General features: G+C 50.5%; 1 protein-coding gene across 3 annotated transcripts; it reads right to left on the minus strand.

The window, feature by feature from the left end:
- Nucleotides 1–648: 648 nt before the first annotated feature.
- Nucleotides 649–27,700, minus strand: CSNK2A2 (casein kinase 2 alpha 2). 3 transcript variants are annotated; one of them, XM_059857392.1, is made up of 12 exons: nucleotides 27,541–27,700; nucleotides 27,238–27,349; nucleotides 16,381–16,482; nucleotides 15,632–15,682; nucleotides 9,376–9,435; nucleotides 7,297–7,380; nucleotides 6,370–6,480; nucleotides 6,053–6,154; nucleotides 5,640–5,740; nucleotides 4,773–4,921; nucleotides 4,492–4,585; nucleotides 649–1,092 (listed from the first exon to the last, which is right to left on the minus strand). In XM_059857392.1, the coding sequence occupies exons 1-11, from the start codon at nucleotides 27,642–27,644 to the stop codon at nucleotides 4,509–4,511; spliced, it is 1,053 nt and encodes a 350-aa protein (XP_059713375.1). In that variant the 5' UTR covers nucleotides 27,645–27,700; the 3' UTR covers nucleotides 649–1,092; nucleotides 4,492–4,508. The 3 variants fall into 3 exon arrangements, with proteins under 3 accessions (XP_059713375.1, XP_059713374.1, XP_059713376.1); XM_059857391.1 differs by lacking the exon at nucleotides 649–1,092 and having other exon boundaries at nucleotides 3,068–4,585; XM_059857393.1 differs by lacking the exons at nucleotides 649–1,092; nucleotides 15,632–15,682; nucleotides 16,381–16,482 and having other exon boundaries at nucleotides 3,068–4,585.

Genomic DNA, 27,700 nt, shown 5'->3' on the forward strand with positions numbered 1-27,700 from the left:
TCCCCCAGGCAGCTTCAGTATAGGGAAAAACTGTACAGGGAAAAACATATGGGCAATGAAGGAACGGGACAACACAAGAGAAATTACCATGTACAGTCATACAGAGTCCAGCTGGTGGCTTTTAGACAGAATTTCAAGTGGTTCATTAATACCTAAGGCCAGAACCCAGCTTGGCCAACAATCATTATTGCAGGCAGACTCTCCTGAGCACTGCCAGTGAAGGACCATATCTGAGAGGAACTCCTGCCATGCAGTGGCCCTTGGGCAGGACCTCTAGGCTCACAGCTTTGCAGTCATGGTGCTGGGGAGGAGAAGGAGAGCCTGAGCCCAAGAAAGAAGAGATGGGAGCTCCAGTGGTTCACAGACAGAGCCATGCCCAAGGCTCCCCAAGGCTGGAAAAAACAGGTACCAGCATTAGCTCTCAGGCCACCACCCAGACAGGCACCTTCAGAAGAGTGTGGGGGCCTAAGGAGGGAAAGGAAAAACACCTCCAAAGGTGGCAAGTGGCTCCTCTGCCTCTGCCCACACTGACTTTGTACGATTTTCTCTTGCTTTCCTCACCCAGCCTGTCCGAGCTGGGCATAGGGAACAGCTCACTCTGCCAGCACTCTCCAGCTCCCTCCCCACTGAATACTCCTCCTTGCATGCTTCTTTTAAAACTTTTATTCAACAATATAGAATTCTTTTAATTATAGTATAGAACTGTCCATCACGATACTACATCCCCTGCAACCCCCATGTCCTGGAAGAGACAGGCACAAGCTGTCTAACCGTGGTCCATCAGAGGTCAGGGAGGAACAGCTGGAACGGAGGAAGGAACGACTAACCAACAACTGCTTTGCACACCCTTCACATTTCCACGCTTTCTGGGTCAGGAAGAGCTCAACAAGGAAACAGAGGCAGAAGAACCTTTAACACTCGGAGGGAAGGGCTGCGGTCATAGCGAGGCGAGTGCCGTCCAGCCAGGCGTGTGCCCCGCTCTGAGCCCTGCCCGCGCCGTGCAGTCCGCCCGCCGTCGCTCTACCGCGCCGATGGGACGTTTGATTTGGTTCTCATTCTGCTTATGGAAAATTGGGAGCAACAGCATCGGACCTGAGGAGAGACGGGAGGAGGGAAGTGAGCGTCGCGGGGCACTGCCAGCTCAACACGGAGCTCCTCGGCTGGGCACGCTGCCCCGGATCTGCCACCCCACCCCAGCCAGGCCCTGGCGCACCCTCCACGGCCCTCTGGACCTGGGGACAGCAGGGAACCTCAGCCTGCTTTGGAAGAGGCGAGAAGGGAAGGCAGAGCTGAGGAAGGCAAGAGAGAGATGCAGTCCAGCAAAGCAGAACTGTCACAGACAGCCAGAAACAAATTTGGACTTTTTTTCCATGACCTGCTGTTTGGAGTTTCCCTCCACTACCACAAACACCTCCCACAATTCCACTAAAAGTACCCATCGTGCCCAGCACATTTGCAACAGACAAGCTGGCAAAGCTGCTTGCTGCATCCATTTCCTATTGCATCCCTCAGTGGCTGCTGGGGCTCAGTTTTGAGCCTTTCCTCTTCCAAGGCACTCAGCCAAACCAATGCTCTACCTTTGCTAGAAAGCTGGAGCCAGGCCAGCTGAAAGGCCAGGAACATGCACTAGGACTCTCCTTTCTCCAGGAGAAACCAGATGAAGATGCATGTTTCCCAGTCCTCTTAACTTCCTAGGGACAAAGCACTCTTCCCCTGCTCCTGGCTGTCCTTACAGCCAGGAGAATGCTTTGCTAAGGTCCAGAGGAGAGAAGGATTTCCTGCTCTGAGTGCTGGAAGAGCCACTGGCTGCAGAGATAAACTGGTGCAAGCTGCAGTTAAACATCCCCACTGCCCTGGGATCAGGAGACTCCACACCCTCCTCATTCCCAGACTACTCTTGCTCAGCTGCTCTTTCCCTCCAGGATGAATCTGTCACTGCTCATCCTACCCTAGAGCTGGGGTAGGGATGTAGGGAGATAAGGGGCAGGTTGTTCCAGCCTCTCTGCTTACTGCAACCAGGGAAAGCCATTTCATTCTCTGGAAGAGCAACTCTCTTCCTCTGCTTGAGGGTACCAGGAAAGAATTCCTGATGCAGGTTTAGAGAAAAGACACTTCCCCAAGTGCCACCTTGAAATTTCACCGTCAGGTTCAGACACAGTCAAGCATTTATATGCAGCACACTCATACACAATGGTCAACACTGTTCACCTACCACAGTTCCCCCACTCAACCCATTTTTCTTCTCCCCACCTCTTCTGCCTTGCCCCTCCAGAAGCTGGGAATGCCAACACACAAGAGCTGGAAAACAGACAAGCTTCTCCCATAGCAACTTGGACAGGCCATGAAAAACATCCACTTCTCAATGGAGCAATTCAATAGATATTTAAAATCAGTTCAAAACTTGATATTAAAACCCCAAATCAACCCTGCTGGTACTGGCACAGTGTAAGAGCACAAGAGACCCCCCCACCCCTCAGGCCAGGCAGCCAGGAGGGTGGGCAGATGGAAGGAGAGGGCTGGGAGCACTCACCAATGCCTTCAGCAGCCTCTGTGGCAGAGCAAATGCTAGCAAGGCCCTGCAGGATTGCACCAACCACAGGCTGCTCCTCAGCCAGACACCCAGGACAGTCCCCCTGTCCCCAGGTGCAAGGAGACAGCTACTCCCTACTCAGCACATCTTTAGACCAAGCCATCCATGCAGGCTGAAAGCAGACGAGCAGGGGGGTACACAGGTGGAGAACCCCGAGTTCCAGCTGTGCAGTGGTGACCTGGTCTGACCCACCAGGTAACAGCAGTCAGGTCTGTCCCTCAGTGGAGCACAAGACCTGAGCCCCACACTGTGCCCAAACCCTCACACCTCCTCTGTGGCCCCGTGGCAGCGGAGACAATCTGCCCCAGAGAAACTCTCAGGGCTGACAGCAGGAAGAACTGCAACCAAAGACTGAGTGAGAGATCCCAAAAAACCACAGACAAGAGGGGCTGGAAGAGCTGACCTGCCCTCCTGGAGGACACAAGGCCTCCAGCTCTCAGGCCTTCTGGCTATCCCATAGATTTGAGACGGCAGACGTTCAGACGTATAGATATTTATTGGTTTCAGTGAATTATACAAATGGATTGACCTGCTGTCGATGCCAATAGAACTTTATTGGAATATGGAATGTAAACAGATGTTTCAAATAGAAACATTGCAACCTTATAAAAAATTAACTATTTCAACAATGCCGCAGAAGGAAATTCTGTGTTTAGGTGCTGGTGGGAAAACACTATCTCCAGCGTCTAGGTTTGAGTGTCACCAGAACCACTTGATGAAGTTACACACAGAACAAGTAGAGGAGGCAACTGTGAATTGTGGGGCTATAAAGCCATCGAGGGATCTGATGAAAGAACCCATAAGACGAACCCCCCACCCCCCAACAGGATCGGCACCCCAGAATTCAACAAATGGCTGACTTTGTTCAAACACTGCGTGGGATCCCAAGGCCTGGATCAGTAGCTGCACAGCCCCTGCCCTGACGCTGCTGTTTGTTGATCCTCCCCCCTCCCTGTGCTCTCCTCCCCGGCCTCCTCTCCACTCCTCCATCCTGCGGTGCTGGATTGAACCGCTCCAGAGCTGTGCTCTGGCACAAGTCTGCGTCTGGCACGAATTCTCATGGGAGCCACGTCATGAGGTACGTGGTTGCACACCTATCACAAGAAATCTTGCAACACTGACTTTCCTGAGCTCGGTGGGAAAGTCTGGATAGTCCCTCCCCTCTCCTGCCACAAGAGCAGCCTTCACATTCACAAGTTTCCAAAGCAGGTCTATTGAGTTTCTTCTCAGAGCGAGCCTTTGTCAAACACACTGGAGGGGGGAAACTCCTCTCCCCAGCAACTCGGATCAGTGCCTTCGTTTTAATGCTCCAAACCAATCCCAAGATGCTGCTGGGTTTGTGGGTTGTTTTTTGTCAAACTCCCCCCCCTCCCCCCAAACCACCCCAGCATTCACAATTGAAACTGGAATTCAAGGGCCAAATTCAAGCCCAGAGTGAGCAGTAAAGACTTGGACCTCAAAATAGAGTTGCACCTGCTGACCCCCAGCCTGAATTTGGTTCATTCAGAGTCTACAAGTCAGAAAGGCAAGTTTAGAAAGAGGCATGCTAAGGGCTGATGGTTGAACGACCAATTTGTCCCCACCAGCATGGTGGGGAAGGCTGGACTGAGAAGGAAGAGAAGGATCCATAGAGATGTGAACCAGAATCAGTTGTGTGGAGCCCTGGGGATATCACTACATATTTAGCTCTTGCAAGACCATTTGCCCAGGGCTTTGGTACCACAGGGTTAGAGTTACATTAACCACAACCACCAGAGAGGAACTGAGGTTTAAGACCCCCCCCAAGGTTAGATTTCTGCCGAGTATAAAGGGGAGGGAAAGGAGGGGGGGGGGTCCTTGGTTCTTTTCCCTTCACTGTGTGACCGAAGGTTTTGCTTTTATTTGTAAACATCTTGAATTACCCGTCGTTTTCCAGTCCTCATCGTGCTGTTGTCATGCCACTGGAGAGCACAGCATTTTCTGAGCTGGGCTGGGACTGCTCCTTCACCACTGGATCTGCAGGAGACAGACCGGGCAGGAAAAGGAAACAGTATTTAATAAAGCGGAAGCTCCACCCAGGCAAATCCTTCCAGAGAGACTGCCCTGAAAACCCATGGAGCTGCTAAGGCTTTTGCAGAGTGGGGAGCCAAAATGTGCCCCCACAACTGCATCCCTGCTGGCCCCAGCTACTGCACAGACTCACAGAAATAGGGATGATCCATGGCCTCCTTGGCAGTCAGCCTCTGTTGATGGTCATATCGCAGCAGCTTGTCCAGGAGGTCAAGGACTTCAGGACTGACCAGGTGTCTGTTCTCACTGTGGATGAAGTTCTCCCAGCGCTTCCGGGAATGCCTGCAAAGGGACAAAGGGACCAGCTGTCACTGCACAGCACTACCCCATGTCCCACGGGAATCACCTGCCATCAGCCACTTCTGAGTATAGGTGGCTGTGATAAACAGCCCACAGCTCTTTCTTTCACAAGCTACTACCCAGCAAACACCTGCCAAAGGTGGAAAATCCTCTTCTTTATGTACACAACTGTATGATCTCCTGTGCCAGGAAAGGCACAACATTGCACATTCCCTTCTGTCTACAGGGACTAGACAACAGCATGTGGCAGGCAGGGTGACACTCTTGGGACTAGAACTGGTCTGGCTTGCCAGCCAGCCTCACAGAAGCTGTCCTCACTAATCCCCGCCTCACAGAACCTGTCCTCACTATTCCATCCATTCCGCTTGTACTTTTCAGAAATCTCAACTGGAAGACTCTGAGCCACTCAGCCCACACTTAACTGCAGTTTCTACATCTCTACATAAAGGATGTGAACATGCAGGAGAGAGAAGAAATAGGGGATGGCACATGAATCATGGGAGACACAAAAGGAAAGAGCCTGCATTTCAGTGACTTCCTGAGAGGGAATGAGCAGCTAGATGTGAAGCTTGCAAGCAGTATCGTTATCCAGAAGATTGAGCAGGCCTTTGCTGAGAGTGCCTCAAGGGTACAGACACCAGTTTATCTCCCTCTCTGTGCTTACAAGGAAAAAAAGGCAGCTTTTCACTTCTCCACTTACTGGCCCAGGATGTCATTGAAGTGTGGGTCCAGTTCTATGTGGTACTTCTTGAGATACCCATACAGCTCATCTGTGCCCAGGACCTTTGCGATGCGAACCAGCTGGAACAAAAGGCATATTCAGAGAGCAGAAGGGCAGCCCACCACTCTTTTGCAGAGGCAAAGCTGCCCAAACCTAAGAGCCCTCCTTCTGGAAACATCCAGACAGAAGGAGTTTCTCCTTTGAAACTTGTTTTTTGCAAGATGTGCAGAAAACGAGTTTCCTACACAAGGTGGCAAAATCAGAGATGGCTCAACCAAACAGCAGCATCCTCCCAGCCTGGCAGCCCCATCCCCAGAGCCTCCCCACTGTACACACAGAGATGAACTGGGGACAAACTTTTCACAAAGTAAGCCAGGTAACAATGTCTTTACTTGGTCATAATTGTCCTGGCCGTGGAAGAAGGGCTCCTTTCGGAAGATCATGCTTGCCAGCATACAGCCTAAACTCCACATGTCTAAGCTGTAGTCATACATCTGAGGGAGAAAAGGAGAAGCTGTCAGAAAAGGCACACTCACCACAGCCTGGTTCCCCACAAGCACAGGCAAGCCTCAGCCTTTGCACTTCACAGCCAGCCACTCTCCAAACCAGGCAATGCCCTGACAGGCAAAACCAGACAACCCAAAGGGGGCTGAAGTGCAGCCGCAAGTGTTATCACTGGATAGACAGCAAGGAGGAGACAGACTCTTACTTGGTAGTCCACAAGGAGCTCTGGTCCTTTGAAGTACCTAGAGGCCACACGGACGTTGTATTCCTGAGCTGGATGGTAGAACTCGGCCAGACCCCAGTCTATGAGCCGCAGCTGAGCGTGCAAGAGAGACACAGAGTCACCAGCCAGGCAGGAGAAGCCACAATGGCCAAACCTCAATCCCCTGGAGCCCAGGGTGCAGGGAGGACCTCTGTGGACAGCAGATGCTCTCAGCAGTTCTCTGATCATGTTTTTCCCTTTCCCCTAACATCAGCTGGTGGGGCAAAGGCCAGCTTAGACAGCTCCACTGCCTTCTGAGTCCAAGCACACTTTTACTGCTGGGCATCTGGCTCCTTACTTGCACCACCAGCTCCTTGAGTACCAGGGAACAGACAAAAGTCTTATCCCACTGTTTAGAAGGGCTGGGCTGAAGGCAGTGTTGATTTTACCTGGGGACTGAGAGCAGAAAATGGGGTAGGAGGGGCTCAGCACACTCTGCAAGGCAGACCATCCCCACAGCTGCAGGGATGGACAACCTCCTTCCTAGGAATGGACTCCAGTAAGAGATTCCCTTCCTTATACACCTTGCCTTGCTTGTACAACCACTGCCGATTGACAGAGAGGGACCTGTGGACCACCAATGGGACAGAAGTACCATGATGGGGCGGGGTAGGCCCCTGTGCTGCCCATTTCCTGTGGTCTAACCAGCACACTCCAGAAGTGAGGAAGCCATGGACTCCCACTGAGGTGCTTCCCTGTGGGACTTTGACCATCTCCTGATGCTGGCACAGATGGAGAGGAGCCAGTAGAGAAAGGTTACAGAGATTTGTGCAGGTTAGAGGGGTATCTGCCAGGGCTATGGGTACAGAGGCAGCAGAGCTTTCAGTTTCCCTGGAAAACCCCTGCTTGTAAGCCCTGGTGTCACAGTACCTTTTTCTGTTGGTGGTCTATCATGACGTTGTGGGGTTTGACATCCCTGTGCATGATTCCCATGCTGTGACAGTAATCCAGGGCCTGGCAGACACACACACACACACACATTAGACATGGCTGTAACCATGGGCACAGCATTACCAATGTAACAGACAGTTCTCAGCCAGAAGCAAGAGTTCACAAGAAGTGCCATAACCCTGGCATGTGGAATGAGCAGTTTCAGCTCTTATGCTGCACATGATAAAGTGACAAGCTGGCAACAAGACTGTATGGACCTTGTGCCCTACTGCAGTCACAGGGGTTCCCTGTGTTCCCTGCACAGTTGTTGAAGAACATAATGCAGAGAGGTGTCCCACCTGGTGATAAGCCCAGTGCTCCAACCTGGGTACCCCTGTGCTTCCTAGGTCAGGCTCTCTTCCCTAGAAGGGGAATGATTCCTACATGCATGAAGTTTTATGGCCTTCCAGTGAGGCTTTCCACTTGTGTCCCAAAACACACCCAAGTTAGAAAGTCACCTCTGCCCTGCTGATTTAAGCCAAACTGCACTTAAAAAAGGCAAGTGATAGCACATGAGGGAGAGCAAAGCTGCTTCAAGCTTGTAGGCAAGAGCACATATAAGCTCCCAGCTCCATGACCTTGCACCACTTGCCCCCCCAGCGCAGCTGTTCCCTTGAGCAAGGGGGTGAGAATGTTGTTTTCTCATCTCCAAGGGGAGGGAGATCCATCCATCAACATCTATCAGATGCTATGGCATCTCCAGCAGCACAGAAAGAGGGTACAGCTTGTAGTCATTCAATATCCAAGACACCAGTGCCAGGGAAGCAACGCTGTCCTTGGGCCTGTGCCACAGTGGGAAGCAAGGAGGCAACAGCTTCCATCCCAGCAGAGAACAGCCTGCAGTGACACGTGGCCTCACAGCCCACAGGACTCACACAAACTGTGCTCCAGGATCTCCAGTCCAGGAGATCTCTAACAGGTTACACAAACTGCTTCCAGGCATGAAGCTCTTCTAGTGTTTTGTGTTGCCAAGGCTTAAGTATCATCTAAACTTCATCACCCCTCCCATCCTAATCCCAGGCTGCCTCAGGCTCACTCCCATACGCAGCAGGAAGGACCTTCCCTTGCAGACAGGTGGGCAAGCGTGGGGCTGAAGAGAGCCTACTGGATCTCTTTCAGGAAGTCTCCTCCAGTCATCAAGTCCTGGAGCACAAAGGGCTTTCCTAGCCTGTCCCATTCCTTTCCAGAAGCATGGGAGCTGCAAAGTGCCAGCCCAGAAGTGCCAAGGCCCTGCTAGGACTGAGACAGCCAAGCTGCTGCTCCAGCAGGTCAGCCCAGAACAGCCCTGGGATGGGTCAAACCTGTCAGCTCTCCCTTGTGCCCTGCTGCCTCCCGTGTCCTGCAGCTGGAGACCCTCAGGAGCCAGAGCAGCACATCCCAGAGACCTGCCATGGCTCCTGGAGGGAATTTCCATGGGGAAGTGCAAGCTAGGCTAGTTAAGGGGAGGTATTGAGGGCACTCCTCACCTTTCATCAGAGGGGCAAGGAAAGCTTTGGCTGGGAGGTGTCAAAGGAAAATACTGATGTTACATGTAACAGCTGGCATAACTAGTGGGCAGAATTCACCTTCTGGGGCTGCATTTGAATACTGCAACAGAGGAAAGCCTGGAGCTGCCAATCCCTCTCTTCTACTCTCCCTAGCATCACAGCTCCCCAGCCCTGCCTCAAGGGCCTTGTCCTCGCTCTGGCTGTTTTTCTGGGAGTTGATTTTCCTCACAGCAGCCCAATGGTGCAAGAGTCATAGGGAGACCAAGCACAGCTCTACCTGGTGACAAAATGACAAACACTTTTGATCTCAGGGAATCACAGACTCTTTGGAGGTGACCAGAGGCCCCCAGTTTGGCTGCAATACCTCACAGCAACAAGCCTGGTAACCCAATCTCTTCCCAAACCTTCCCAGGTCACGAGACTTGGATTCTGCACTGAAGGAACCTCTTAGCAACAGTGCCCCATGAGCCCCACTGCTGCCACTCTCGTTCCTGGTCTCCCCACCCAGACTGTCATGTGCAATGCCACTCACCTTAAGCAGCTCATACATATAAAACCGAATATCAAAGTCTGTCAGGATCTGGTACAGTTGCTGAAACAGATTTGGGGAGGGAGGAGAAAAAAAAGAGAGAAAAAATAAATACTCCAGATTTGGATTAGTTTAATTTCCTGCACCCCACCTGCTTCCAGTCATTGATCCATTCCAGATTCCCTATGAATGCTACCATTCCTGAGGGCTCTCCTGATCTCAGACCTGCCAGGAAATCTAGAAAGGATGCAAGAGCTCCTGTGAAATGCTACTGGCATCATTCAGACTTGTCACAACTTTCCAGCAGATGTCTGGTAGTCTGTCCAAGGGGGACAGAGCAAAAGCTCTGGAGGAGGTACAGAAAATTGTGACTTTCTTTCTGCTGTCAAGTCACTGTGATGACTTTGTATGCCAGCACTGACAACAGCATTCAAGGAAGGTGGGCTGGGAACACATGGGAAGGTGTCCCGGTGTTCAGGGTGTGACAGGGAGAGGAAAACATCAATCTAAAGGAGCATGGGGTTGGGAGGCACAAAGAGAGCCAGCCTTAGAGCCACAGGGCTCTATCCTCTCCTCTATCCCAGGGTAAAGGCTAATGCAACTGAAGAGCACAGGAATGCTTGTGGGACCAAGGAGAGCACAACTCGAATGGTGGGGAAGTGCTCACTGCCACCACTCTCTTCTCCTGCGTCCTGCAGCAGCTCATGTGGAAGTGGCAGAGCTCCAGGGGGCACTTTAACCTGCCCTGTGCCACCAGCACCATCACAGGGAAACTCATCTTCCTACTGCTCCCACACCAGATCACAGCTGGCCCAAAATTTGCCTTCTGCTCAGTATCTTTCACTGGCTGTGGAGTCAGTCCAAGCTTGTTGAGCTGTCCTCTCTTCCAGGGAAAGCAAGGCAAGATGCCAGGGCAGGGCAAGGAAGGACACTCACAGGGCAGCAGTGGGACCAGACCTCTTTGCCCTTTCTTACAAACAAGGATCATCTCACAGCTCAGACAAATCACCAATTGCATCAGCACTGGAGCCCGCTGTCCATCACAGGCACCACTTGGCAGCTTCAGGAAAAATCCCAGAGCAAGGGATTGAAATTCACATTCCAAAGAAGTAGCTCTGGCCCTGGATCTCCTCCAGGCCCATGCTGAGATCCTCAGGTTCCTGCCTTACTGAGGGCCATCTACGAACAGCCCCCGCCCAGCCCCAAAATCAGAAATCATTTGATAACATACAAGTGTCACTTACACACACAGAGCTTTAACAGCCTCCAGGACACAACTGCATTGTATTCTCATGAGCTGGGATGATCCTAATGCTTTGGAGCAACCCAGTGAAGCAGAGAAGTGAGCAGGGAGCAAAAAAGACATAGCCACAAGCTACAGAGCCATAGCAGGGATGGATTTCCTGACTTGTGCACAACTGATGCAGGACACAGGGCCAGCAGAGGACAGCTGAGTCCTTCCAGGTCTGTTTAAATGGCTTCCTAGGTTACAAACACTGTAAGAAATGTGTAAAACATGTCCTGGCATTCACTGCCCCGTTCAACTTCAGCTGGCAACATCAATGCACCTGGGGAAGGAGGAGGGCAGGATAGGCAGTGACATTACAAGACTAGGCCTCACTTTCCCTATTCCCTGGCTCTCTGCCTCTTGCTGCCTGTAAGTGGGAAGGGGATGGAAGGGAGGTCACCAATGTCTTTCCTCTCAGACCTGCAATGCTGTTGCTTCTCTGGCTCATGGCCTTTGGCACTGGGCCATGATAAGCCCAAACTGTTGGGCAAACAGCATTCAACAGATTTCCCTAGGAGAGCTGCCTGTGAAACCCAGCCCCTCTGACCTCTGTGAGTGCCAAGGCCAGCAGTGTGGCCAGCAGTGCCCAGCTCTGCTCACCACAGGGAACAGTCCCTGCAGGAGCCTGCTCAGCCCTGCAGGCAGCCAATGAATGCAGACAGCTTTGAAGGACAGAGCCAAGGTTTCCACTGCAAGTGGCTCCTGCACAGGCAGCTGCCTCAAGCAGGCTTTGACAGAGGGCTCCAAATCCCCTTTGCCCAGCCTAGCAGGGCAGGACAGACACCTCCTTTGCACACATGCCCCATGCTCTGTTCTTACAGCTGTCTCTGTGGAGTAGGATTATCAGAAACATCACTGTGGGGATCACTCAGACGCAGCTCAAACATCTGCCCAGCACTCAGGATCCCATGAGGCCTCAGAGACCCAGGCTGGTCTCCTTTCTCCATACAGAGCACCAGGAAAGGCCAAACCCACCCATAGGCAGCCACTACCCCTCTCCAGCTTTCGGTGATATTTTGGCACACATCATGGAACCAATCAAACCAATCCTGCTCATGCCTGAGGAGGCAGAGACACACTTCCCCCAGCACGGGGCTGACAGGAGTTAAATGCTTATTCCTCTCCCTTGAGTGAGCAACACAGCTGGCTACGTGCAGGAAGCAGCATCTGCAGAGCAACAGGGTGGCTGTGAGGAGACACACTGCTTTGGGGTGCAGGGCAGCAGCAGCAACAAAAGAAAAAAAAAAAAGGGAAAACAGTTCCCAAAGCATCCAGCCTTGGCAGCCACACAAGGGAGGAAAATATTTTCTACTTCTGCATTGCTTATGCAGGGCAACAACCATTTTTTTTTAAACAAACCCTGGATATATAAGGATAAAACCCATGCACACATTTCCCTCACAGCAACTGGGCCTGAAAAACCACCAAAATGCAGGTGAAGTGGAAGACTTGACTCAACAGCCCACTGTACCCACAACTCCAGCAGGCTGAACATCCAAAACCCTCCATTGCTCACCTTTCTTACCCATCTCATCTTCAGCTCCAAACCTGCTAGAGCAAACCCAGCCAAGAACTGCTCCTTGAGACCTGTCTGGCCCCATTTGCCTCTTTGGGGCAATGAAAGGCACAGTACCAGGTACAAAATACGTGACAGCTGACAGTGGCTGAAGTGCAGGCGTCTCATTTCTAGTTTGAAACCAATTAGCAAAAGACATTTAATTTCACTGATGGCTCCTGGGCTGCATGTGGCTCTGCACTGCAGCTTTCATTTAAGGCAAATTGCTGTGGGGAGCTTGAATGCTCTCAGATGACAAGTAATGCAGCAAGTCTGAAGAGAAACACTAACCCTGCACACAAGCTGCTGTCCTCACACAGCAGAATACATACCCAGCCTGGCTCCAGCTCATCCTCCTGGCAAGTGCTGTCACTTCCAGAGGGGACCAGACAGGTAATTTAAGAAAATGTAATCAGCTCTGGGGAGGTATCATCTAAGTCTCCTGTTTATACCATCATTTAAGAATAGTGAAATAAAAGCTTGTGCTTCTGATTTGGGATCATCCACAGCCACAGCCTGGATCCCACAGAACTGCAGCTTCTGCCCAGACACAGAGAGCTGAGGAAACCCAGCAGCCACTTCCAGGAGTGCACTGGCATGAACAGTGTTCTGCCATTGGAAGAGGCAAAGGGGTCAAAGTATTAGCATCAAAGCAAAAAATAATAATGCTGGAGGAAAGGAACTTGCAGAAAGGAGACAACTGAGCAGACTTCCAAGTTTGTGAGCAGTTACTGCCAACAGGACAGAGAAAAATGAAAGCCTGTGGAGTGGTCAGCAACCACCTGCTGCCTGCAAAATGTGTCACCAGGAGCTAAGGCCTCCCAGCCTTCCTCACAGGAGGAAGGTCAGCCAGGACTGCCAACACTGCAGCAGCATTTCCCCTCCAGGGCTGCCATCAGGCTGGGAGTCACAGCCCTTGGCCACACAAGCTGCCCTGGGAACTCCTCACACACTCTGAAGGTGATTTGCCAGTGACATGCTAGTTCTCATCAGTGCTGCTGAATCCAGATGCCAACAGAGAGATGGGCACATCAGCAACAGCCACACTCAAACAAAAGAGAAGAGGTAGGTCCTTGTCACCTGGATTAGCTCCTGTGGCACTTAACTCCAGCAGAACTTGGCTGCCCAGAGAGATAAGGACTATGGAGTAGGGGGACGATGACTGGGTGCTCTCCAGCTGCTTCACATGTGGAGGTACAGAGCAAGCTGACACCAACACAAGTGGTCTCACATACTCTGTACTGTCTGCTTGGCACTTCAGAGCAAGGGAAGAGACATCTTGGGAGATTCTATATAGAAGAAGACACCCACAGGCACCCTCAGTAGAAGCAGCTCTATAATCTCCAATTAGTTGCAGCCCCAAGAACCTACTCAAACAGGCAGACAGCTCATGGGAGTGGAGCATCAAACAACCCACACACCCCATACACAGCTAGGGAAATTCAGGTTACAAATAAGCTCTGAACACAAGAAGCCACACTGCATGCCCTGGGGACACACTTGCATTCCCAAGACAAGTTATTCCTGCCTTGTACCAATCAGCATCAAAAGCATCAATACCTTCTGTCTTGGACTTGTTCAGCTGTGAACTTGGACTTCCCCAAGGAGCAAGGCTTTCTCCCAGGAGCCTATAAAAGTCTGCTGCAAGCTCATGTAGTTGTTTCTAATTCAACAGCCAGAGCTGAGCACTGTCACTTGTGCAGTGGCCAGTCCAATGCTCCTCACTGCTGCAGCAGGGCCCAGCCTGGCTCTCCATGTGGCCAGGATGGCCAAAGGACCATGGGTCCCAAGCTCAGCATTTTCAGTTAAGAGTCCCTGCTGGCCACCAGCCCCAAGGTACTGCTGAACACTCCACTTCATGGACACATTTCAGTTTCTGGGGATATCCTTGAGGAAAATTTTTTCCTCTAAGGACATGTCAGAGTGGTGTAATCACATTTTGACTTGGAGACACACAAAGCAATCCTCAGCAAGGTGTACCAATGCCTGAGCAATGTAGCTTATCTCAAGACACGTATTAAAATATAAATCGGTGAAATAATTAAAAAGTGTCTAAAGAGAAAGTTAAAAACTTCTTAGGACCATCATTCCAAGGAGGCTGTGGGTCACAGACGCACAGGGGCACATTCCCAACACACGAGGCACTGGCACAGCCCAGCTGATGTCAACAAAACCCAGGCAAACCGAACCTGCTTTAATTAGCCCTGAAAGGTCACCACAGAGCACTCCTCTCATGGCTGTTTACTTGATGGAGACAACACTCCTCTCCCCACCCAAAGCTGTCAGGGCAGATGCTGCTGCAAGTTGCTGTTCTTGTGGCTCATGCAGTGTATCTCTACATGGTTTAAGCAGCACTCAGACCTTCACTGCAGCATGGCTGCAGCTCTGGCTACATACACACATCCCACCTGGCAGTATCCAGCTCACCAGCCCATCCCAGAGGGACACAAACTATGTGTGCTGGACCTCAGCATGCAGGGCTGCAGGAGCTGGTCTGTGAGCCAGCTGCCTCCTTTATAACCACAATCAGCCCAAGATCCTTCTTTGGGTGTTTGGTACATCTGCTTCCTACAAAACCTGTAGCTACATAATGATCTGGGACAGAAAGGAAGAAAAAACCCACCATTCCATAACATGGAATGAAAGAAATCCCTGAATGGAGCAGGAGGGATGACTGCTGGCTTTCTAATGGCAGCTGCTCAGTTAATTCTCCACCACTGACTTAGTGATTTAGGGTAAAGGCTCACATGGGGAAAACAAAGATACCATTAAGATAGGTGTGGCTGCTAATTATAGATCCCTTTTGTCTAGAAGCATTTTGGAAGCAAAGGCAGTTGTAGCTGCAGTCTGACAGAAGGACCCTCATTCTGGGAACAGTAATATCCCCTAAGCCTCGAGACATCAGAAGAGCCAGGGAATATGCTACAGTCTCAGACAAGAAAAAGAAAGCTCTTAAGATGTATTCAAGAATGTTCAATCCCTCATTACCAGGCCCATGAGCAGTGCGGGATGAGCTCTCCAGCCTCTGCCACCCCACAGTTCCCAGGTCTGAAGGATTCCAGAATAAGTCAGTGTCACCAGCTCCATCAACTGCACTGCTGTAAACAGAGCACTACAGCTCAGGGATTAACTTGGGCTGAATATATAGCACAGCACTGATTACTAAATTGAGAGGGGAGCAAGAATATCTAACCTGTTGACCTTACTCTTCAGAGTTGGGACATTGAGCACACAAACCTTCTATGCCTTTTCATCTAGAGCCCATTAACAGGTTTCTGATTTACACGGAGAAAGAAAAGTAAAGCTCACAATTGTGAAAACCCTAAATTTCCCCTACAGCTCTAGAGGATTATATGAAAATCACAGCATTTTACACAAATGGGAAGCCTCCCTCCTCTATACTCAGGCAAACTCACCTTAAAATCTGTGTTATTGATGTACTCAAACACCAAAGCAGGGGTCTTTGACTGCAAGAGAGAAAAAGTCATGGTTTAAAATACACACTTGGCCTTTCTTTGGCTCCAAGAGACCTGAGAAAGCCTTTGCTTCCTGCCCAGCCCTCACTAGGGACAGCAAGGTGGGAGCAGGACATGCAAGTGCAGCCCTGCTCATACCCCACACACTGAGCACCAACTTGGCATTTTGGCCAGCACTGCTTCCCCCTCGCCATGGAGCAGAGAGAGCACTGGGCAAGGCAAAACGTGTCACCAGGAGCTCAGGCCTCCCAGCCTTCCTCCCAGGAGAGAGGTCAGCCAGGACTGTGACACTGCAGCAGGATTTCCTCTCCAGGGCTGCCAGCAGGCCGGGAGTCACAGCCCTCAGCCAGCTGCCAGTCACAGAAAACTCCCCAGGAATGGGGTAACTGTGGCAGTGCAGACCATGACATGACCACTGGTCACTGCATAGGACAGCAACCAGAAGGATTAAAGGGCTTAATATCCAGTTGCCCTGGCTGGATCTTAGGTTACAGATGCCAGACAGAAGGTTATAGGCTCTACTTTTTTACAGAAAATTTGTAGGACTTCAAAACTTTCCCCCATTAGCTGGGGCAACTCACGAAGGACACAGAAGGGGTGTTGAAGAGGAGCCCACCAAACCAACCAGCCTGTGCCTTCAGCTGGTGGAAAGGCAATCCCAGCACACCCCCCCCAACACAGGCACCTACCACTGGATCCTTGACAGTGTCAATCAGATTAATGATGTTGGTGCCACCACGGAGATTCTCCAGAATCTTAACCTCACGTTTTATCTTCTTTTTCTTCACTGGCTTAAATAGACAAAAGAAATTAGAAGTGAGAGTCCTTCCAGAAATTAACACTGACTTCTGCCACTGATTTTGACTGGAACACATCACCTCCCCTCCTCTCTCTGCTCCCACCCTCACATGGGAATATTTTGAGCACCAAAGAGAAGACAGACACTTCGCATGAGCTAGGATTTCCCTCTCATCCATGAAACCCTTCCATGCATCAGGGGGACAATCAAACCACTCCAGACAAACAGAACTGTGACTCCAGTAACCGTGGTTAAAAGTGCCTTGGACTGCTATGTGGTAACTTCAGCATACTGATTCATGTTGTGCACTCAGAGTCACAGGACAAGCATGGTGGACCTAGCTCTGCTTTTGTTTACCAGCACTAACCAGTCTTTCACTTTTCAACCTGTTTTGCAATGAGTACTTGAATCCCATGAAACAATAACCTGAGAGTCTCCAGCACCAAGATTACTTCTAAGCTCAGACACTGCTGTGCCTCACTTGCAAACATTTCAAATGCACAGAGCCAACTGCACTGCATGTCACTGCATCCATAACCATGATTATTTTTAAAGCCTAAAGACATTTTAAACAGTTTTGACTCCTCCTCTAATCTGCTCAGTCTCAGGAGCCCTCTTTGCAAAGTAAGCTTTCCTCTGGACATCCCCCTGTGGAGAGTGACAAAGAACAGCTGCTCCCAAGGCAGAGGCTCAGTGCTTGGGCTGGCTTTTACACTCTGCTGATCCAGTGGTTCACTTCAATGCAAATGATCCTTTCTGTAACTCATCCATTCCCAGCACACCCCTGCCTCCGTGCCTGCTGGAAATGAAAGGCAGTTTAGAGCAGATAAGAGGTGAGACTTTTTAATGAGCCTTGGCTATTGACCAGTGTGGGCAGCACCAGCTGCAAGTCACCAAGTCTAGCAGTCCTTCATTCCATATCTGGAACATCCCCTCTTGCCCCACCAGTACCACTAAAAAGAACAGCAGAGACATCTTGCAGGGACTGGTGAAGCCCTTTGCTAGTAAAGCCCCATCTCTGAGGCTGCTGATGAAAGCACTCCTCTCCAGACTTCTACCTTTCTAAAACATTCATCATCTGGCACTGAATCTGGTGTGTGTGGAGGGCTGTGATGAGGAATGGCAAAGGTATGAGGCACCTTCCCAAAGTAACACACATTAGCAGATGTCTGTGTGAAGGACAAGGAGCCACAGGAGCTCAACAGCTCATGCTCACCACCTCACCTCTGCCACAGCCTCCCACTTCTATGACGGCCACAGAATGCTGATGGTACAACTCATACTCCCCTTACAGGCAAAACCAAGGCAATCCCTGTTTTCAGACCCCTGGCAGAAATGTATGAGCAGACAGGAGAAGGAACAGAAGGTTTTATATAGTGGGAAAATATGGCATTTATGTAAGTGATAAAATATGCTGTATTTCCAGGCTCTTCAGGTGGCTGAAACCTTCAGATTCGAATCCTGCTCTTCTCCTCTTGCAAGTTAAAAGGCATGAGCTAGACTTTAAAGCCAAAAGATGAGAATCTCAGCCTGAAGCAAAGTGCCAAAAATAACACCAATGCCAGCACAGGGAGCGTCAGCACCTCATAAAGCCACTGTGGAAAATGGCAGCAAGGCCACCACAGCTGTCAGAGCTGGAGCGATGCTGGGCAGGGCTTGCTGGGGAGTGGGACCAACAGCCCCAGGACAGTACCCAGAGAATGCTGGAGCTCCTGGGAGCTTGGACACAAAGGGAGAACCAGCCAGAGCAGGGGCATGTAAACCAGCAAGAGTGAGGGCTACATCTTGGAACCTGAGAGGAGGATGCTTCATTAGGAGCTAATTTAATTTATGTCAGCATGGAGACAGACACTGCCCTTGTGTCACCCACATGCACAGATCTTACCAGAAGGCCAAGATGGAATTAGAGAATGTAATTTGGTTACTCTGCTTGCCCAGTGAGGCAGATGCACACGCAAGCTGTTTTCCAAGGAACTTCAAAGAGGAATTGAGGCACTGACATCCTGAAGGTGCTCCCTGAATGGCCTGGCTATGACAGACATGCCTTCCAGCCTCTCTGCTGCAACACTTGCACCTGATTGGGAGCTGAAACAGTCCCTGAACATAGCCAAGAGAACCCAAAGCCCGCTAGGAAACACCTTTCCATTTGTACTGTAGTTATTTCAGGGGCCTTTTGCATCAGCTAGGGGAGGCTATCCCTCCAAGATTTCCTTTTCTCCTTTCACAGCAACCACTGCTTCCACTGGGGCAGAAGCTGTTGTCTTCCAGTCAATTCCACTTGTTTTTTTTTTACCTTTTGCAGGATGGGAAAATGATGCTCTGTGTTATCTCCATCAGAAATCTACCCTTACTCACCACACACTAAAACACTAGAGCAGACAAAATCAGTGACTTGTAGAAAAAAGGAGAGAAGAAAGTTGGTCTTTTTTTAATGAAATGCCTGCAGATAATCACCACCAGCAGCATCTCTGACATCACCAAGGGAAGACACTGGGGTGAACACTGTCTCAGCAAGAGGGAGAGTTAAAAGCCACTCGCTGTTTGCACTTTTTCCTGCTAAGCTGCAGGACTGCAGAGCTCTGGCCGGGCTGGTCACACCATCCCCACATCAGCTGTGAGCTGGGACCAGGGCCCCACCAGCCTCCAGGCAGGGCTGGGAAGCCCTGCATCCTCAGAACGCACTCGGAGTGGGGTTTTCCACCACTAAGTAAACAAGGATGAGGCAAAAGAAATGCCATTGGCTGAAGTCATTTCAGAGGAAAAGCTATTGCCTAGGAGTGTCCTCAGAGAGAGCAATGGGGGGGAACAGTTTCCCCATTTCAGTGGTGACTGCTGGCCTGCACCCCATCCCGCACAGCTTTCACCTACCCAGCCTCACGCCACCTCCCACCCACAGGTCCCACACCACTGCTCCAGCCACAGCTGCACAGCCCCTGGATGTGCCATCCAAGGGCACATCACTGGGGCTCCTTTTTTGCCCAGTAACCCATTCCAAGCCCCAGCCCTTGCATCTGGCAGGTCAAACACCTTGGTGCAATCCACTCCAACACAAGGCCAGCACTGCACTGGGGGTAACTGTTCAAACCAGAGAAACTTTGCTGACTTCCCTCATGTCCCAAAGCCCAGTACAGCTGAAACTACAGGCTGGCAGCAGCATATCAGCCACGCACCAGGATTAAGTCTGGGTTGCTACAACTGTCTCTCAGAGTCACCCGATCTGTCTCTCCAAGGATGTTGACTCCAAACACACATGGATTAAATGTGAACTGAAGCTATTATGGCCTCCAACCATCTGCCTCTCCCAGCAGGGATAGCTTCTAAAACACCAGCCCTTGCAGCCAGAGTATTTTTAACAATACTCATTTAAGGCTATTTTATTAAACCAGGCTATGAACAGCAGCACTTCAGGTTGTGCTGCCCACACAGGCCAGTCCTCCTGCACTGGGAGGGGGATTTCCAGCAGAGGAAAGGAGCAGGCACCTCGACAAAATTAACTGCTCCTGAGTTTGATCTGCCTGTGTTTGCAAGGCAATGTTTTACACAGGTACAGCCTCCAACTCCATCTGTTCTCATGCCAGAGGTATTTCAAAGCTTTCCTCCATGCTGGGATTCTCCAGTGACCAGTATGGGTCAAAGCCCTTCCCTCTGGAAGGGGCTCCAACACGGTCCCTCTGCTCTGTGCAAACACCTACTTCTGTGAAATCTGTACAAACTTGACAGCTTGGAGACTTCTGTCGCATTTGGTTGAAATTGGCCAACCAGTGCAAAAACTACTGGGGGGAGGAGGGGGAGAAAGGCTGACAGACAGCAGGATTGCATAAGACTCGTTTCCATAGGAAACCAGGCTAAAAGACATGTCTCAGTTTAACCGTGTCTACACTGGGAGGGGTTTAATTACTTCAACTGCATCAGTACCCTTAGAACAACATTACTGTCTAGCACAAGCCAGTTTTCCAGTTTCCCAGAAAATTGCTTCCTTCCTCAGGCAAACTGGAAGTGAGGTGGCTGTGGATTGTGGAGACAAAACATACAGCTCACAGCTGAGTGCTCAGAGCAGAGGGACAAGATGACCTCCAGCCACTTTGGTGGCTGCAGGACTCCCACCCTACCAGCCAAATGGATCAAGATGCTTCAATTCACTTGAAAGTCAGGCAGAAAGAGGCAGTGACAATGACCAGAGCAATCCCAACTCTCTTTGCCTAAAGTCTGGGGAGCATCATGCAAAGCTATCCCTCTGCAGAGGTGAAAAATGTCACACAATAAGCTTTGCAGTCAGGTAGATCCAGAAGAAAACACCTTTTTGTGACCAAGAGAACAGACTGTGGGTCATTTCCCACAGGATCATGCAAACTTGTAAGGGAAGGAGTCCAGCTGCAGCAAACACCAGCTGGGAGAATTAACATTGTTTGCTAAAATAAACCTTTAAATAAAAGACTGCAACCATCACTTCCTGTCTTGAAGGAATAAATGGCTGCCTGGCTAAACATCTTTTTTGCTTGGTTTCTAAAGCAAAGGGAGTACACTGTTCTGTCAGATGCTCCAGTTCCAGCCTTCTCCAACAACCTGGGAAGGCATTGCTTGAATTCAAGCAAAGAGAGAAATCACATTTGTTATCCAAAGTTCTCTATGCATTTTCTCACTGTGAAAGAAAAGCAGTGACCAGGAAGGCATGTGAAATACGAGTTAAGTCCAAAGCATAAAAATCATTTTACATTAGCCCAGAGCAGGCAGCCCAGTAGTGCACACATGCTGCCAGCTGAGGAGCACACGTGCTGCTCTGAAGGAATCCCAGAAGGTGCTGGGCTTTGCCCAGCAGGTGCTCTGAAACAAAACTGGGGTTAGAGCAGCAGGAAAGAAGGTTTAGCAGTCAAAAGATACAAATCCACGAGAAACTAAAGTAATGTATTCCACCACCCCATTAAAAAAAATCAATTATTTGCTCACCAAGCCTGAATAGCCTGGAAATACAACGATGCTTCCAGTGAACAAGCAGGGAGATGTGAACACACAATGTCCAGGACCAGTGAAAGGCTCGAGCAGCATCCCTGTCACAGGCTTTGAACATTTAAAAGCTGGCACTAGAAGCTCATTTGTCTCTAGCAAGTATTATCAAAAGGATCACAATAATCGGCCTATAAAGCCTGACACCAATTGCTCAATAGGAAAATTGGCTTCAGAGCAGCTCTGCTTATTTTGCCAGACATCAGCTGAGAAACCAAATAATCGTATTCCAAAGAGCTACAAAATCGAGGAGCCCACTTATGTTAACATTCTGTTGGTTGTTTGCATTTTACCACTTCCACTGTGGAAATTCAAACTTTTGTGAGCTGCTCCTGAATTTTAGAGAAGAGGGGGGAAAAACATACCTTGAAAGTACAAAAGTACTATTGCTTTTTTAGTTAAATAAAATATACTTAAGTTTGGTAGAATATCCCAGCATGTATTCTGAAGGCAGTTTCATTTTTTCCTTCAGAATCCTTTTAATTACAACATGGCACACCCCAAAACAGCCCTCCTGGGGCTTCAGAACTGCCCATGATATATCAAGAATTCTACAGTCAACTAAAAGTGAGACACCTGAGGACCAAGCTCTGATTCCCACCACCATTCCATGCGATGGAAATCATTCCTTTAGGCCCTTGCAAACAGACACAATGCTGTATCTCACCCTTCTCCAGGTGGGAGCTGCAGCTTTGCAGCTCATCAGTTCCTTGGTGTTACACCACCACCACGAGAGTCACCAGCTGCATCTCCAGGCTTCTGCAAGGCACCCAGTACTGTCCCAGTTGGTCTCAGCTCACACAAGGCTGGACTCCAGCAGCCAACTCTGCCAAGCTTATTGTGGGCAACTGGTGTTTGAAAGACCAGAGCTCTGTACCCATCTCTCTTGCAAAAGGGCTCATTTCAAGACTGCCAGAGGAGGAAGTGGGCCAGGGGGAACTGATTCAGTGCATGCAAATGCAGGAGGAGCAAGAGACACAGAGTTACCAGGAGCAGGCATTGAACGGCTTTGGTGGAAGGTCACTGATGCAGTCAAAAGTTCCAGCCTGAGGGACCAACAGCATCCAATCCTATTTCCCTGTGCAATCCCTTCTGCACACCAGCATGAGAGTAATTTCAGCCTCCCTCTAGAACAAGCTGATGTATGTGGGCTCTAAATCTTGTAGAGACAGAAGAAAACTTGGCAGAGCCACCATCCCAACTTGGTTCTCTAGCTAGAGTGATAACTGGAGTTCAACACTGGCAGGATCTTCCAAGAGTGCCCGGTACAAGCAGCAGCTCTGGAGGGTTCACACAGCCCAAATGGGGGAACAGGGGAAAAACAAAGCCAAACAAGCAAGAATGCACTTGTGAAACCATGTACATGGTTGAAATTTCCAGTGCATGGACTCAGCACAGAGGGACAAAAGCCACCAAAGAAGAAAAAGGCTATTTCATCACTGCTGCAGGACCTCCATCTCACTGGTCCCTCTCCTTGCATCTGCACTCTTCCCCTACCTCCACCCATGTTGTGTCTATGCAGAGTAACCACACTAGGAGACAAAACAGCCTCTTTTTAATGGGTTTAATGCTTTGCAGGCAGGTAGAGCATACATGGAGACACAGGTACATCACAAAAGCAGGATGACTCCTGATTCCTGTAGAGGCCTGCCATGCTGTAATCTCCACCCCCATGGAGGGGGTGCAGTAGGGATGGAGGCAGTACAGGAGACTGGGAGGTGAAGGACACACCTATACATGTGGCACAGCCAACACTCAGCACCAGCACTAACTGCAGGTAACTCTTTTATAACAGCAGCATTCTCACTACATGGTATCACCTGTAGCAGTTACAAGCAATGTGGAAAGTCAGCCTTTGCTTTTGGAGTGGCAACTTGCAACACTGTTCACATTCTCCAAGAACACTGTTACCCCAGAACAGAGGATTCACTTTAAAGGCATGCAGGGAGACATTTTGGAGCTGCATTAGCAGAAAAACAAAATGAAAACCTCATCAAAGAGACAGCACAGACTGACCTCAGTGGTCCATCAAAAACTTCTGTGTGGCAAGATACAGAAGAGGAGAGCTGTGCTTCAGATACCTGCATTGCATGTAGACAACACAGGACTCACTGGCAACAAGGATGTCTTAAACTTCCTTTGTATGTGCTGAGGAATGTCAGGCCTCATCCTGGGAGTCAAACCTTAGCATCAGATTTAAGCACGACACGAAAACACGTACAGAACACTTTCACACCCTCCTCCTTCCTGGTGTGGGCTGCCCCAAGGCAGGCAGGAAGCAGGGTCACAGCCGTACCCAGGCCAGCCAGATCAAAAAGCAGACAGGAACCTCCAACACCTGCAAGGGACTGAGGAGCAGAGCTGCTGGCTGACTCCATGGCCTACTAACCTGAGGGGTAGGAAGGTCAGTACAGTGCAGTCCCCATACTTCAGCAACTTCTCACTCTTTGCTCCCTAAATACATTGAAAAGGGGGAGAGTTGTCCTTTGCCTCACTGCTCAAGATAAAAGCTTCTGGAGGATGTTGGGCAGGGGGTGTCTTGTGTGGCAAACCAGGCTCCTGCCCCACTGCTTTGCACACATCATCCTGCACAGTGCATCCTGATGTCCTGCTGCAGTGGAGTGAGAAGCAACCTGCCTGCTTCATTTCTCTTTTAAAAAAGAACTGCAGAATTTTCCCAGGAAAAGTGACATTAAGAGCATCATATTTGTAAGGCACTTGATCCAGAAAATGATAATGTCAAAGTCAATTGCATGATCTTAATTCTCTTCCTTTGCTGATACCTGTTATGACTACAACTAACAACATCCCATTTTCCTGCAGGATATGCCTGGTCCTGCACTTGGGATAGCAGAACTGAAAGGTAATGCTGGGTGCTAGCCAGGGAAACAGGACACCTTGCTTTATGGAAGTCCAAAAGGCTGAGAGCGCTGTGGTACCAACCAGAGCCCTCAGCTCCTTGGCCTTGTCCAAAGCTGAAGTCTTCGTGGAGCACTTACAGACAAACCAGGCAAGTGGCTGCCCTAAGAGGAAGAGCAGTTATCTCCCTCATGCAGCCCTAAACCAGGACCTATGCTCTAGTCTCAGCTTTGTTGAGGCTAAGGGACTTGCCCAGAGTCACACAGGAAATCTCTGTGGCTCAGTTCTGCATCAAAGGGTGATAAAATTTCCTGACCTCTGTGGAGGATGGTACAAGATGTTCAGGTAGTACAACACCAAAGCAGGGGAAGTACTTGCTATGTGCTAGCTTGAGCTCCATAAGGACAAGCTGCTTCAAAGAGCAAAGGCCAGGAAGACACACCAGTGACTTCCCATGAAGCTGAGATATCAAGACAGTGACTCTTGCTAAAACTCACTCTAACACCTAACATAAATTGTACTCTCAAAAAATGTTAAAGAGAAAGGAGCAACTGTGCTAAACGTCTGCATCCATTGCCCAACCACAGTACTTCCCTTTGACCCATCCCTGCATCACACAAAAACCTGAAGACTTTTGGTTGCATTTCTCATCTCACAGAATCCAAATTTTTCCCCTGTTAGGAGAACAGAGACACCCAGCCCCTCTGCTAAGGCTCCCCTGTAGATACATGCAATTACATTTGCAATTAAGTTTTGAGACTAGTTACAGGAAACCAGAGGCACTTTCCACAGATCAGAGTGATGTTATTGCCACACTTCACAGGTTTTCATAACGTACACAATGTGGTGCTCTGAAACTCCCTTTTCACTGACCCACTTTCCACTGAGGAGAAAGTTCATCTTTATTTATCTGGACCTTCTGCTTTTCCTTGCTCGCTCACAGGAATGCTGTCTGCATGTTAATGCAAGTGGGGAGAGCCAGGGGAACCAGTGGCAACACCAACCACTTCATATCTGGGACAATCCAGTCTCCTGCTTGCAGGGCATTAAGGCAACACATTCAGGCCCCAAGGAGAAGGAGCACCCAGCTGCCCTCAGATGACTCTTGCCAGCTGACTCACCGTCCAAGGCTGACAGGCTCCCTAGACGTGACAGAGTTCAGCTGCTACAGGCAGAGCAGCATCGCTCCAGGGGAGGCTCTTTGGACTGGGAAGAGGCAAGGAGCAGGCTTTCTGATGACTTTCCCTGCAGCCTCCTCCCAGCCTTGTGGTGCCTTTCTATGTGGGACAAGACCTAGGATTTCAGTGAACCACAGCAGCCCCAAAGAGGCCATCAAGGGCTCCAGAGCAGCATGCACAACTGCATGGTCTCCCCTAGGCCAGTCACAAGGCATCTTGCTGTAAAATCCAGCTCTGCACTTGCCACTTGTGACCACTGTCTCACAGCAAAAACTTCTGCCTGCATCTGCTTTAAAAAAGACAAAACACCAAACCACAGAAAGCATCCAAAGGAGGGGGAGCATGCCAGAGGAACCTGGCTTGGCAAGGACACGTGAACCTCACCACTCTGCCCTGACGTCAGGCTCAGCCATAGAGGCTCTCCAAAACAGCTCACCTGGCCACCTCCTTGCCCACAGCCAAAGCTGGGGTTTGTGTGCCTCCTCCCAGAGGCAGATGGAAGATCACCACCTTTCCCAGGAGCACTGGCTGGACAAACCATGGCAAGTTCTTTGGGAAACTAAGGCAGATCCCAAGGAAGCAGGCAGAGTGAGAGAGTGAGAATGTCAGCAGAGACAGCCAGACACGGTATCCAAGTGGATCTACTGAGTGCCTTAAGGCTACAGCCCTGCAGAGATGCATGTCCTGGAAAGCTGCTCTTCTCAGTGGCTGCAGGGGCATGCTAAGCTCAGAATCCCCTGCACACTGTGGATGAATGTGTGCCCAAATTCTTAGGACACCCATGGTCAGACACTGGCTCCCACGTGCTCTTGGGGAACAAGTGACAAGTGTCGCTGGTCCAACAAGTGACAGCCGCAAGTGTCAGCCAAGCCAGAACCAAACATACTGCAACTCTAGCCTTTCATCTCTGTCTTAACTCCCCTGCTTGCCCTGAGATCACTAACACAGAGTGCTGCTAGGACAGTTAGCACAGCTCGCTGTGAGCTGTTGCTTCAGTGTCAAACACGGTGAGACATGCCCTGCAGTGTACAACCTGTGGACAGCCATCCCAAACTACAACCTCCCAGTGCTGCACAAAGGTCCCCACAGCCCAACCCCACCAGGGTCAACACACCAGCACACAGGTCACCAACACTGCCAAACTTTGGTAGCTCTCCTTGAGCCCTCTCAAGTTTCCAGTGTTTGTAGTCTGGCTGTGATGAAGTTCTTTCCCACAACAGGTCCTCTAAAGGACTGAATATAAAATATTGGTGCTTTTTTAACTGCTGAGCATCCCACAGCCTGGCTCTGAAAAGGCCACATGCCGCTGTCTAGAGATTAACAGAAGGATTCCCCGCTCCAGGCTTCACATTCCTGTTGAAATGGCAGTCCCTGGGCTGTTTTAGACAGGCATTGCCAGATACGATTTGCCAAACACAGGCAGAACACGCAACGCTGTTCAAATGTCAGGACTCAGAGCTCTCCCCCACCAGAGGAACTCTCAGCCCTGAGCTACGCTGGACAAGGAGGGGTGGAGACATCAAAACATCGCTAAAGCACGCAAGACACCAAATCCATTTCCAAACACACCATCCCAATGTCCTTAACGAGAAAACAGGAGTTTTGGGGTGAAGAAAGAGATCCAACAGTTCTTTGGCCCTGCCAACCCAGCTCCTCTCTCTCTTGCTCCCAGCCACCACAAGCCTCTCCATCATCAACGGGATACTCACCTTGAGGATCTTCACGACGACCCTCTCGTTGTTGGTGATGTTGATGGCCTCAAAGACCTCGCTGTACTTCCCTCGGCCGAGCTTTCGAACCAGCTGGTAGTCGTCCTGGTTGCTGCGGGCACCAAGAGGAGAGAGGCGGTGGTGGGGGAAGAGTGGATAACGAACAGGGCAGCAGGCCGGGGAGCAGGGTCCCCTCCCAGCCCCCCGGGACAGCCCAGCACGGGAGCGGGGGATCAGGAAACCCTCCCCACGGGCTGAGGCCCTCCCGCGGCAGGGAGGGCGGGTCCCCGCACGGCGCTTTACCCCCAGCTCGGGACGTGCGCCTCGTAGTCCCAGTACTCGCGGCTCCTCAGGCTGTTCACCTCCGCGTACACCCGCGCCCGGCTGCCGGCGGCCGGGCCGGGCATGGCGGCGCCGGGCGGCGGCTGCAGCAGGAGGAGGAGGAGGGCGCGGGGCCGGCGCG

This window comes from Haemorhous mexicanus, chromosome 12 (genome assembly GCF_027477595.1).
Source record: "Haemorhous mexicanus isolate bHaeMex1 chromosome 12, bHaeMex1.pri, whole genome shotgun sequence".
Taxonomy (NCBI): Eukaryota; Metazoa; Chordata; class Aves; order Passeriformes; family Fringillidae; genus Haemorhous; species Haemorhous mexicanus.